Source organism: Oncorhynchus nerka, linkage group LG18 (genome assembly GCF_034236695.1).
Source record: "Oncorhynchus nerka isolate Pitt River linkage group LG18, Oner_Uvic_2.0, whole genome shotgun sequence".
NCBI classification, from domain to species: domain Eukaryota; kingdom Metazoa; phylum Chordata; class Actinopteri; order Salmoniformes; family Salmonidae; genus Oncorhynchus; species Oncorhynchus nerka.
The window spans coordinates 65,860,569-65,873,968 of NC_088413.1; the positions used below are offsets into that span (position 1 = coordinate 65,860,569).

The following is a 13,400-nucleotide window of genomic DNA, read 5'->3' on the forward strand; positions in this document are numbered from 1 at the left end:
GATGAAACGTGGCTGGGTCTTTCAGCATGACAATGATCCCAAACACACCGCCCGGGCAACGAAGGAGTGGCTTCGTAAGAAGCATTTCAAGTTCCTGGAGTGGCCTAGCCAGTCTCCAGATCTCAACCCCATAGAAAATCTTTGGAGGGAGTTGAAAGTCCGTGTTGCCCAGCAACAGCCCCAAAACATCACTGCTCTAGAGGAGATCTGCATGGAGGAATGGGCCAAAATACCAGCAACAGTGTGTGAAAACCTTGTGAAGACTTACAGAAAACGTTTGACCTCTGTCATTGCCAACAAAGGGTATATAACAAAGTATTGAGTTAAACTTGTGTTATTGACCAAATACTTATTTTCCACCATAATTTGCAAATAAATCCATTAAAAATCCTACAATGTGATTTTCTGGATTTCTTTTCTCATTTTGTCTGTCATAGTTGAAGTGTACCTATGATAAATTACAGGCTTCTCTCATCTTTTTAAGTGGGAGAACTTGCACAATTGATGGCTGACTAAATACTTTTTTGCCCCACTGTATATCCATCCTGCCCTGCCTTTATAAAATCTTCGAAAGCCAAGTTAACAAACAGATCACCGACCGTTTCGAATCCCACCGTACCTTCTCCACTATGCAATCTGGTTTCCGAACTGGTCATGGGAGCACCTCAGCCACGCTCAAGGTCCAAAATGATATCATAACCGCCATCAATAGAAGACAGTGCTATGCAGCCGTCTTCATCGGCCTGGCCAAGGCTTTCAACTCTGTCAATCACTGCATTCTTATCGGCAGACTCAATAGGTTCACCGACTAATTTTCAGATAGAGTTCAGTGTGTCAAATCAGAGGGCCTGCTGTCTGGACCTCTGGCAGTCTCTATGGGGGTGCCACAGGATTCAATTCTTGGGCCGAATCTTTTCTCTGTATATATCAATGATGTCGCTCTTGCTGCTGGTGATTTTCTGATCCACCTCTACGCAGACGACACCATTCTGTATACATCTGTCCCTTCTTTGGACACTGTGTTAACAAACCTCCAAACAACCTTTAATGCTATAAAACACTCCTTCTGTGGCCTCCAACTGCTCTTAAATGCTAGTAAAACTAAATGCACGCTCTTCAACTGATTGCTGCCCGCACCCACCCGCCCGACTAGCATCACTACTCTGGACGGTTCTGACTCAGAATATGTGGACAACTACAAATACCTAGGTGTCTGGTTAGACTGTAAATTCTCCTTCCAGACTCACATTAAGCATCTCCAATCCAAAATGAAATCTAGAATCGGCTTCCTATTTCGCAACAAAGCCTCCTTCACTCATGCTGCCAAATGTACCCCTGACTATACTGACTATCCTACTGATCCTTGACTTCACCGATGTCATTTACAAAATAGCCTCCAACACTCTACTCAGCAAACTGGATGTAGTCTATCACAGTGCCATCCGTTTTGTCACCAAAGCCCCATATACTACCCAACACTGCGACCTGTATGCTCTCGTTGGCTGGCCCTCGCTACATATTTGTCGCCAAACCCACTGTATCCAGGTCAGCTATAAGTCTTTGCTAGGTAAAGCCCTGCCTTATCTCAGCTCACAGGTCACCATTGCAGCACCCACCTGTAGCACTCGCTCCAGCAGGTATATTTCACTGATCATCCCCAAAGCCAACACTTCCTTTACCTCCAGTTGTCTGCTGCCAATGACTGGAACGAATTACAAAAATCACTGCAGCTGGAGACTTATATCTCCCTCACTAACTTTAAGCATCAGCTGTCAGAGCAGCTTATCGATCACTGTACCTGTACACAGCCAATCTGTAAATAGCCCACCCAACTACCTCATCCCCATATTATTATTTATCTTCTTGCTCTTTTGCACCCCAGTATCTCTACTTGCACATCATCTTCTGCACATCAATCACTCCAGTGTTAATGCTAAATTGTAATTATTTCGCCTCTGTGGCCTATTTATGCCTACCTCCCTAATCTTCTACATTTGCACACATTGTAGATAGATTTTTCTATTGTGTAATTGACTGTACATTTTGTTTATGTGTAACTCTGTTGTTTTTGTACACTGCTTTACTTTATCTTTGCCAGGTCGCAGTTGTAAATGAGAACTTGTTCTCAACTGGCCTACCTGGTTAAATAAAGGAGAAATAAAAATCTATTAATAAAAAAGGGGTCAAAAAGGTCTCATAAACTGTCTCCTGGACATTTCCTGTGACCTCCACTGGCCAATCAGAGGCAGTGATCTGGCCTGGATGGCCAGAGGCCAGACTTCAGTGGGCCAAACCATGGATCCCGAACTCCACTCCGAACCACGGCCTGTTCACCACAGAAGGTGGAGACCGTACAGGTGCATCAAAGCTGGGACCGATAGATAAACAGCTTCCATCTTCAGGCCATCAGACTGTTAAACAGCTACCACTAGCCGGCCTCCGCCCAGTACCCTGCCCTGAACCTCAGTCACTGTTATTAGCCAGCTACCACCGGGTACTCTACCCGGCACCTTAGAGATTGTTGCCCTATGTACAGTCATTGAACACTGGTCACTTTATTAATGTTTCCATACTGTTTTACCCACTTCATATGTAGTCATGGCTCATCCTATATGACTACTGCTGTGCACCTTTTCTATTCATATACTGTCTATACAGAACTTAATTATAATATTTTATATATATAAATAATCTGACATTGCTCGTTCTGATATTTCTGAATTTTTTGGGATTGTGTATATTGTTTTTTATTGCCAGTTATTACTGCACTGTGGGAGCTACAAACACAAGCATGTTTGTTTGTTTGACAACCCTGTCCTAAAGCATAGAGAACATCCCAACAGTCTGCACAAAAAACTTCTTTGTTGTCTTTCAGGAATAAATAGCCTACACCCCTGGTTGAGAATGGACGCGGTTGCTGACAATTTTGCAATGATGGGAAGCATTATTGGATAACTTTTAAACATCGTTGGAATGGATGCCGCTGCGCTCACTTCCTTCCCCTTTGGAGGAATCGTTGTCTCATCCGTTTGTGCGATCTTTCTCCTGGCCCTCATGCTCTTGTCATTCCGCGGCAGGAACCAAGAGGTGATAGGAGCGGGCCGTGCGGTGCTGATAACGGGCTGTGACAGCGGATTCGGTCATCAACTGGCCCGCAGGCTGGATGCTCAGGGGTTTGTGGTTTTCGCCGGTTGTCTGTTTCCCAACGGAGACGGTGCCCAAACTCTGCACAGAGAGAGCTCCAGCAATATGAACATTCTCAAGCTAGACGTCACTAAAGATGAAGATGTGACACAGGCAAGGACTGTGGTCTCATCGAACCTGCCAGAGAAAGGTGAGCTTTGTTACAAGTAGGTTACTTATAACATAACAATTACAGACTGTTTAACGCAACAAAAAAATATCAAATCAAATGTATTTATATGATCCAATTTCCTTCTCAAAAGAAACTCTTAAGACTAAGCAGGGGTAGGCAACTACAGTATATTCAGCCATGGGCCAATTTCCTTCTCAAAAGAAACTCTTAAGACTAAGCAGGGGTAGGCAACTACAGTATATTCAGCCATGGGCCAATTTTTCTCAAAAGAAACTCTTAAGACTAAGGAGTATATTCAGCCATGGGCCAATTTCCTTCTCAAAGATAAGACTCAGGGGCGGAACATATTCAGCCCCAATAAAAGAAACTCTTAAGTAAGCAGGGGTAGGCAACTACAGTATATTCAGCCAACCAATTTCCTTCTCAAAAGAAACTCTTAAGAATCATGGGTCATACATCATTCAGCCATCTCTTTTCAGGGGCGGATTTGTGAATCATGGGAGTACTTTGGAACAGATGTCATAAATTCCTGGTGATTTTAGCCTCTTTAAAAAATGGTTTTTACTTAAAAGAAATTCATTGGGGGCTGCTTTTGGCTTGTGGGACACCTGTTGCTGACCCATGACTAGTCTATTCAGAGGTTAATGTTCCTGCTCTTCACAAGTCCCTTTTCCCCCAGGGCTTTATTAATGATGCATTGACTGTTATTAACACGAAGAGTGAACCTTTTCCTTCTCAAAAGCACCTGTTGTCAACTAAAACATAAAATGTGCAACCTGGGCTCAGGGCAATTTGTAGGATTTTATGCATACCTCGATTTAGCATGTTATATTACGTTTCTTTAGGTAACATTATGAATTGAATAGCGGTCATACAATATCATACGAATTAGAGGACTTATACTGTCACTCAAACTCGCAACCTTTGGATTGCAGGAATTAAGGTTAGGGTAGAGCTGGGTGACACGGACAAAAATCCATATCCCGATATGTTGACCTATTTTTTTTTGACGATGAATCAGTGATAAATAATTTTTGTGGGAGGTGTTAGATAGAGCCTGACGATAATATGGACAAAAAGTAATGTGAAAAATGTAACTATTTTGATGGACAGTTACTTTGCAGGGCTCTAGAATATGTTTTTCCAGTGCCAAGTAAGACAACGGAGATGGTAGCCTATATATGATTCAAAGAGTAGCGATTTCATCAAACCTATACAGGGAATGCATGATTGAAATTGTGATGTGAAACCTGTAAAAATGTATCCAGAATTATCAGATTTTTTGGGGGGCTCTTCAGAGAATTTGCAGACACCTATAGGCAATATTATTTCACCTCCTGAGGTAGTGGAAAATCAAAACACTTAGCTAGTTTGCTGACTCTAAATATGATACTGTTGCTATATAGCCATGTAGGTTAATAGATTAAGATGAATCAATCAGTAAATGTAGGCTAATGGCCTAGAAAAACTTTCCAGCACAAGGCTCCTTGATGAAGGCCTAGTCACTGTGAATCGTGCGCTCATCTACGCTCCGCGGGCGTATAAAAACCATTTTACAGCCTGCTCCAGATATGTTTAAGATGTACTATGCAGAAATCACTCCGCCATTTCCATGTTGCTAAAATAGAGTAGTTCTAAACCACTGCGAAATAGCTTTTCCATAACCAAAAATATTGTACTTTCAGCTGTTTTAAGCTGGTGTGGAAAACTGAAAGTAAAAGATGCAAAAACATAGAAAGCATAGAAATAGAGAATGCACACAGAGCATATCTACCGCTTCTTAGACTTGCTTTCAATAAGAATGACAGCTCTATGTGGATTTGGTCGGGTTTAAAGTAACTGAACCATTAGTATATATTTTATTTAACTAGGCTTGTCAGTTAATTAAGAACATTCTTATTTACAGTGACGGCCTAGGTACAGTGGTTTAACTGCCTTCTTCAGGGGTAGAACGACAGATTTTTACCCTGTCAGCTCGGGGATTCGATCTAGCAACCTTTCGGTGACTCACCCAACGCTCTAACCACTAGGCTACCTGCCACCCCGAAAACTGTATATACAGTTTCAATCATCTTGGAGGTGCTCAGAAATATGTATAGTATGCTTCATATGGCTCTGACGCCAGGCTGTATTGTGAGACACTTATGACAAAACTGATTTAACAGGTTTTACACACATTGTTAATGTAAGTTGATTTGTTTTGTTTTTTAAGGGCTTTGGGCAGTTGTGAACAATGCTGGCATCTTAGACTGGTCAGAGACAGAGTGGAACACCATTGATGATTATCGCAATATGGCTGAGGTCAATTTATTTGGCAGCATCAGGACCTCCATAGCTTTCCTCCCATTGGTTCGTGCCTCAAAAGGTAAGTTTAATAATTATTTTACCATCACCATTTCATAATGGTGATCACAGTTCTTGATTTATCACCTTCAATGTTCATTTTACTCCACAGTGTTCTAAAATGTGTAATGTTCATTGATTTCTGTAGGACGGATGGTGTACGTCTCAAGCATCTTTGCCTTCTTCAACTGTCTGACCATGGGGGCCTACAGTATGTCAAAGAGAGGACTGGAGGCGTTTGCCGACTGCCTACGGGTAGAGATGGACTGTTTTGGAGTAAAGGTAAAGACAACTCTTGGTAATCATAATTACTGTGTGTGTTTGTCTTTTTAATACTCTGTAGATTTGTTTACATTGATTGTAATCAACACATTCCCCTTAAAATGTCAATCTGTGATTGCTATATCCATTTATGGACATTTAAGTTAATGATATACAGTATAACTATTCATTCTTGAAGAATATAACATATAAATGCCTCATGAGCGTAGTTCAACTGTGGTACCCCATCAGTATCCAAAATATAAGCTTGTTTCACTTCTTTGTTGGTTAACAATGTAATTGTAAACAAACACTATAGCTTCAAAACACAATTAAATCTATAACTTTGATACAGCTCTGTCCATAGCTCTGTTTATGAATTTGAGAAAGGTTACATTTCTCCAGCCCCATCCCCCAGGTCTTCACCAAGACACTGGCGGTGTGACTGCTTATTGTTTGAACTTCAGAGTGCCCCTTTAACATTGTGGTGATGATCTCAGGTGAGCATCATCCAGCCGGGTAACTTTGGTCCTGCTACCAGCATCCTGAGGCGGAGAACAGGGACAGAAATCTGGGAGAAACTGGACGAGGAGCGTCAACAGATGTTCAACAGACAGTATGTGGACCTGGCTAATAACTACCACATGTCTACATGTATGACTGGCAACCAGGACAGCAGCCTGGTCATAGACGCTATGGTGGAAGCCCTCACAGCAGACAGACCTAAACGCAGATATCTGTTGGTCTCTAAGCTGGATATGTTGTTCTTCTATGCCTTTCCCTATCTGCCGACATGCGTCACTGATGCAGTTTTCTACCTCAGTCCCATGTACAACAAAAGAAAAGCAATGCTTTATTCCAAATAGAGAATATCTGTATTATGCTGGAGTGACAGTAGAGAAAGTGTATGGCTTTGTGTTATGTTGTAATGTGCAATATTTTTATATCGCGCTTCTCACTTATTCTGTGTTGCAAACTTGCATGTGTCCCAAATTCTCTGGGAAATGTATGCATTCCTTCCCACCAACAATACATTCGGGAAGAATAGAAGATGTTCGGGACGTTACTAAGAGGATTGAATGGCATGTTACTGTGTCTTGCAGCTGCTTGCCTCACTCATAACCACAAAATTACATATTTACCTGATTTGTTTTATATTAATAGTTAGGAATTGATACATAATAAATAGGAGGATATTTCTGTCCTGTTAGTGTCTGTGTTTTTATGGTCTCCCCTCTAAGTTTCCTGCAGCTAATCTGGGCGTATGGTCACCAGAGATGGCTTGAGCTGACAATTTAGTTAGACTGCCTTACATAGACAAGATGTGGTGGGTCTAACCGAGATAGAGATAGCCAGGAGGAGTTTAGAACAATTCCTCATTGTCTCTAAATCATCTAAGCCAGGGCGGGGTAAAGACAACAACCCACGTGCAGATAACGGCAGGATGAACCCAGAGTGGTTTGATGCTCCTTGGTCTGCATGAGGGGGGTTGAACCAACAATGACAGAGCATTGTTAGTGTCAGTTATATATAGTACTCTGCATTTGTGTAAAGGTTAGGTTACTCAGTCCAACACAAGGGTGGAGGGTCGACCAGCCTAATTATTGCAATAATTAATCAATATTTAATAAAGATGATTGTTTGAAGAAATTACCAAATCTCTCTCCGTACTAAATTTCCACGACAGTATACAGAACCTACACTACATGACCAAAAGTATGGGGACACCTGCTCTTCAAACATCTCATTCCAAAATCATAGGCATTAATATGGAGTTGGCCCCCCCCCCCCTTTGCCGCTATAACGGCCTCCACTCTTCTGGGAAGGTTTTCCACTAGATGTTGGAACATTGCTGCGGGGACTTGCTTCCATTCAGCCACATCATGTCTGTGTGCTTAATTTTAAACACCTGTCAGCAATGGGTGTGGCTGAAATAGCCGAATCCACTATTTTAAAGTGTCGTCCACATACTTTTGTAGATATTGTGTATGTGGTTGTTTTATTCAAGAAGTGGTATGCAACGTTCTTTACACCAGTTTGTTTTTCTCCGTTTTTTTACAATAATACTTTAAACACAACACAATGCTTTATGCAATAAACTTGTCAAGAATACAACCTCAATTCTAAGTACATTATCACTACAGAATCCATAGGCTTTCAAATTGATGTGCATAGTAACAGTTTCCCCTCTATTGGTGTTAAACTACCTTTCTCTTGGTGCAGGAAACTGCAGTTTATGGGGAAGACCCTTTATCTATATGCTAATTCTTGCAAATGGAGTGTTGGGGTTGTTTGAAAAATGTCCCTTTGCTTCCTTATGCTTCGGTTGGGCTGGCGCCTTGCCGAACTCAAGAAATCTGTTATTAATAACTAAGATGTTTGGTGCAGTATTTCTCAAGTGAAAAAATTTGTATGAAAACAAGTCTATTGTTAAATGACAACAAATACTTAATTGAATAATCCCTACTGCTGACAAATGACTGACAGGGCATAGACTTAGTGGCTATTTCAGCCACCTTTCCAACAAATCAGTTTGTAAAATGTCTGCCCTGCTAGAGCTGACCCGGTCAACTGTAAGTGCTGTTATTGTGAAGTTGAGACGTTTAGTAGCATCAACAGCTCAGCCGCGACGTGGTAGGCCACACAAGCTCACAGAACGAGACCGGTGAGGACTGACGTTTCCAAATCATCTGCAACACTCACTACCGAGTTCCAAACTGCCTCTGGAAGCAACGTCAGCACAATAACTGTTTGTCAGGAGCTTCATGAAATAGGTTTCCATGGCCGAGCAGCCGCACACAAGCCTAAGATCACCATGTGCAATGCCAAGCGGTGTCTGGAGTGGTGTAAAACTTGCCCCCATTGGACTCTGTAGCATTGGAAACGTGTTCCCTGGAGTGATGAATCACGCTTCACCATCTGGCAGTCCGATGGACTAATCTAGGTTTGGAGGATGCCAGGAGAATGCTACATGCCCCAATGCATAGTGCCAACTGTAAAGTTTGGTGGAGGAGGAGTAATGGTTTGTGGCTGTTTTTCATGGTTTGGGCTAGGCACCTTAGTTCCAGTGAAGGGAAGTCTTAACGCTACAGAATACAATGTCATTCTAGTCGATTCTGTGCAGCCAACTTTGTGGCAACAGTTTGGGGAAGGCTCTTTCCCGTGCACATATCGAGGTCCATACAGAAATAGTTTGTTGAGATCAGTGTGGAAGAACTTGACTGGCCTGCACAGAGCTCTGACCTCACCTTTGGGATGAATTGGAACACCAACTGCGAGCCAGGCCTAATCGCCCAACATCAGTGCCCAACCTCACTAATGCCCTTGTGGCTGAATGGAAGCAAGTCCCTTCAGCAATGTCCCAACATCTAGTGGAAAGCCTTCCCAGAAGAGTGGACCAACTTCATATTAATGCCCATGATTTTGGAATGAGATGTTCGATGAGCATGTGTCCACATACTTTTGGCCATGTAGTGTTTGTGACGTAGTAGCAATTTTCGGCGACCACTTTTGGCTCGTGAACGCTACTTTCAGAACTACTGACTAAAAAAATATACAAAAGTACATGAAAATCTCTTTAACTTGATGGTTAGAGAAAGGCCTAAGCAGTTGATGATAATCAAGTGCTGCTCACAGCTCGGCTCCATGACTGTTTCATATCTACAGATATTGTCCTCATAGGAAAATATGAGATAAACTCTGTCACCATGCCCTGAGAGCGTTTTCTGTCATCTTAGAGACAGTTGTACTGCAGTATAGAACGTCTTCTATGTTACTGCTATTGTTGAAGCTATAGTTTCTAGTGCATACTGTATGCAGTGTGATAAAATTATATTATATATATATTATATTATATTATATCACTGACTATCTCATTGTACTTTCTCCCCTCTGCTTCCTCCTGAAGGCTTTATTCAAAGGCAGATGGCATGAGGATCTGTATTAGTCCAAAATACCATATTCACAAGGAATATTTCCAGCATGTTTTCCAATGGGTACTGTCTACATGGTTGGAAAAAGTTAGTGTATCATCATTAGGGTTTAGTAGAGGTTTAGGGCCATTGCAGGGGGTGTCTGTGACACAAATACAGTGGACATTGTCCTACCAGCAGTCACTTCGTTATTGGTCATTTGCTCCAATTCTACCGCTAATGTTGTACAACTGTTTTATGGATGCCACTTTTTAACCTTTTCTTCCACTGCATCTAAATCCTTGTTTGTACCTGGTGCTAACATGCATCCGTATTCTGATTGGGCCCACATTTTAGCCATTGCGTCTACACATGGTACTAAAATGTGTCTCTTATTCGTCCACTGTGTTCGCATTGTGACCAGATATCCTGGTCCCTCCCTGTATGCAAATTGTTTAACAGATATTCTTTCAAAATAGTATATATTTATTTTAAGACACATATTGATGCTATAAGTCAATGGTGTCACCTGTCAACTGTTTTAGAGGGCGGAATAATGATGATTTAAATGGTTTCGCTGTCCAGAGCAGACTACACTTGTAAGATATACAGATACAATGCGAGTTTGACTAGGTGGTCAGGAAAATGTGTATTTTAATGTATACACCCGTCTAAAAATGTGGGCACAATCACAATGTGGACAAGATCAGGACAAAGAGAGCATGTCAGAACCAAGTATAAACCGGGCTAGTGCCTTTTAACTATACTCAACACAAACACTTTCATGTGTTTCTGCAGTCTTTACTGCAGTCTTTACTTTCCATCCTATAATTTTTCACAAACCAAAACCTATGTTGTTGAAATGTGCCCTTTCCCTGAAAAGCTCATAAATAACCGTGGTGGTTGAATCACAAACAGGATGTTAATAGAATAAAGAGGAAGGTCTGAATGTGTCTTTGTAGTGATATTGGACATGGGGAAGTGATCGGAGTACTGTAATTGTTAAAAACAGTATACTGTATGCTAAGGCTGTAATGATATCAATGGCACAGGGGTCAATTAGGGATTTATTAGGGATGTATTCCTTCCTTTCACCCAATAAGATCACACCCTGCTTCTGTCTGGTATTTTTGTTGGAAAGGCTCCCTCTGGCACCAAGTTACTTTTGAAGGAAAAGATTGCTATATTCAAATCATCCCATGGAAATGTTAGTGAGAGCTTATTTGTATTTTCCGTGCGAGATTATATCTGTCCTAGGCAAATACATTTCTTTTAGAGACCTGAAATGCAGTATTTGTATTGTGTTAGGTTGCATCAGTTACATGTTTTAGTAATTCTTTGCTAGATTAATTCAACATTTCACAATACAAAATATGCAAAAGAATGTAATTCTTGTAAAAACCCATAGAAATTTCATTAAAGAAATAATACATGAGGCCATTTATTTTAATTTCTCTCCTTGTCTATGTCATCTATAGCAGCGCTACTGATTTCTGCATGTCGCACCATCAAAGACGCTCACCACTTCTTCACCAGGCTGGCGCGCTGGCTGCTTTAGGTGGAAATGCCTTTTTTTCGACAACGGACCTTACCCCTGGCTACTACAATGTGGAGATGCACATTGGATGACCAGAGATGACCAGAGATTCAGGATGACCAGAGATTCACAGCCTTTACATCACCGTTTGGATTTTATGAGTACAACCATATTCCATAGGGGTTATGTAACAGTCTGTAACATTCATGAGGATGATGCTAAACATCTTCGGAGATCAGAACTTTCTTAGCCTGCTGTGTTACCTTGATGATGTCTTGGTCTATGCGCCCACTGAAGACCTGGGTTCTGCAGGGACTGGAAATGGCCTTTGAACGTCTTAAGGCCCACAACTTCAAGCTCAACCTGAAAAGGTGTCACTTTTGATGTTGTTGGGGCATATCATTTTTAAAATTGTATTTAACCTTTATTTAACTAGGCAAGTCTGTTAAGAACAAATTCTTGTCGTCAGTGCGAATGGTGTAGCTACAGATCCTGAGAAAAGTGAAGGCCATTGCAGGCGTGACGGAAGTTGACCTGATGGAAGACGGAACTGACATCCCCTCTCAGAATAAACTAAGGTTGTTCCCCTGGATGGTGGTGTATTACCAACAGTTAATTGAAGGATGCTTGACCATCGCAAAGCTTCTCTTTTAGATGACAACTGGGCACAAGGCTCCACACTGCAAGAGACGCTCACCTGTCAAGAAGTTGACGGCAGCTGCCTGGACAACAGAGTGTAAGCAGGTCTTCCTCCAGCTAAAGCAAGCCTTTCTGGACAAGATCTTGTTGGCCCACCCCAACTTCGACAAACCCTTCCTCTCTGTGGAGGCATCCAGCAATGGTCTAGATGCTGTACTTTAGCCTTCACAAGCAAGTCACTCATGATAGCCAGTTTCATCATAACGCTTGATGTTTTTTGTGATGGAATTGAAGAAACTTAAGTTCTTGAAACGTTCCACATTGACTGACCTTTGTCTTAAAGTAATGATGGAATGTCATTTCTCTTTGCTTATTGAGCTATTCTTGCCATAAAATGTACTTTTGCCAAATAGGGCTATCTTCTGTATACCCCCCTACCTTGTCACAACACAACTGATTGGCTCAAACGCATTAAAAAGGAAAGAAATTCCACAAATGAACTTTTAACAAGGCATACCTGTTCATTGAAATGCATTCCAGGTGACTACCTCATGAAGCTGGTTGAGAGAATGCCAAGAGTGTGAAAAGCTGTCATAAGGGTGGCTACTTTGAAGAATCTTAAATGTAAAATATATTTGGATTTGTTTAACACTTTTTTGGTTACTACATGATTCCATATGTGTTATTTCATAGTTTTGATGTCTTCACTATTATTAATGAATGTAGAAAATAGTCGCTCTGGATAAGAGCGTCTGCTAAATGACTTAAATGTAATGTAAATGTAGTACAAATAAAGAAAAACCCTTGAATGAGTAGATGTGTCCAAACTTTTGACTGGTAATGTACATCCTGACAAAAACTAAGGTTAAAGCTTGTGAGCAGAGACGGGTGGTCAAGCTGGCACCGTATGACTTTGACATCAAGTACTGTACATCTCTGGTGCATGTTGCACGTCACTACTTCACAAGAGAAGCATTTGAACGTAAACTTTTTTTTAAATCGAAATCCGTTTTTTGGCAGAAATGCCTTCTGGAATGTGATCTTTCATGTCCCTAAAAATGAACTTGTATGCCATCTGTAAATACAAATACAATTGTTAAATTATGAGCCAAGTTGGTTTATCCACAGAAAAAGCCAGGAACCTTCCCACTAGCCATGATTGGCTGAGATAATAGATGGGCTGGACATGCCGAGAGATGAGTTCAGATTGGTCTGCCATGTGGCATGCTTCTGTCTATAACATGAGCTGGTCAGTATGTGTAGGCAATCCTTTCTAATGCAACTTTTGTGAAAGATTTCACGTAGTAGAACTGCAAAAGTGTTGCTCTCCACTTTCTGGAGGACCGAGTTTTGAAATCAGTGGAATGCTGGTGGAATTAGAGTGTGATAGCTA

At 41.4% G+C, this 13,400-nt stretch overlaps 1 protein-coding gene across 1 annotated transcript; it reads left to right on the plus strand.

The window, feature by feature from the left end:
* Nucleotides 1–2,919: 2,919 nt before the first annotated feature.
* zgc:113142 (uncharacterized protein LOC503524 homolog) lies at nt 2,920–7,510 on the plus strand. The gene is made up of 4 exons (XM_029688391.2): nt 2,920–3,334; nt 5,529–5,681; nt 5,808–5,941; nt 6,421–7,510. The coding sequence occupies exons 1-4, from the start codon at nt 2,974–2,976 to the stop codon at nt 6,784–6,786; spliced, it is 1,014 nt and encodes a 337-aa protein (XP_029544251.1). The 5' UTR covers nt 2,920–2,973; the 3' UTR covers nt 6,787–7,510.
* The last annotated feature ends 5,890 nt before the right edge of the window (nt 7,511–13,400 follow it).

Coding starts and splice junctions, on each gene's coding strand:
- zgc:113142 (XM_029688391.2), top strand. CDS start 2,974: ATGGATGCCGCTGCGCTCACTTCCTTCCCCTTTGGAGGAATCGTTGTC. Junction 3,335..5,528: donor ATCGAACCTGCCAGAGAAAG/GTGAGCTTTGTT, acceptor TTGTTTTTTAAG/GGCTTTGGGCAGTTGTGAAC. Junction 5,682..5,807: donor ATTGGTTCGTGCCTCAAAAG/GTAAGTTTAATA, acceptor TGATTTCTGTAG/GACGGATGGTGTACGTCTCA.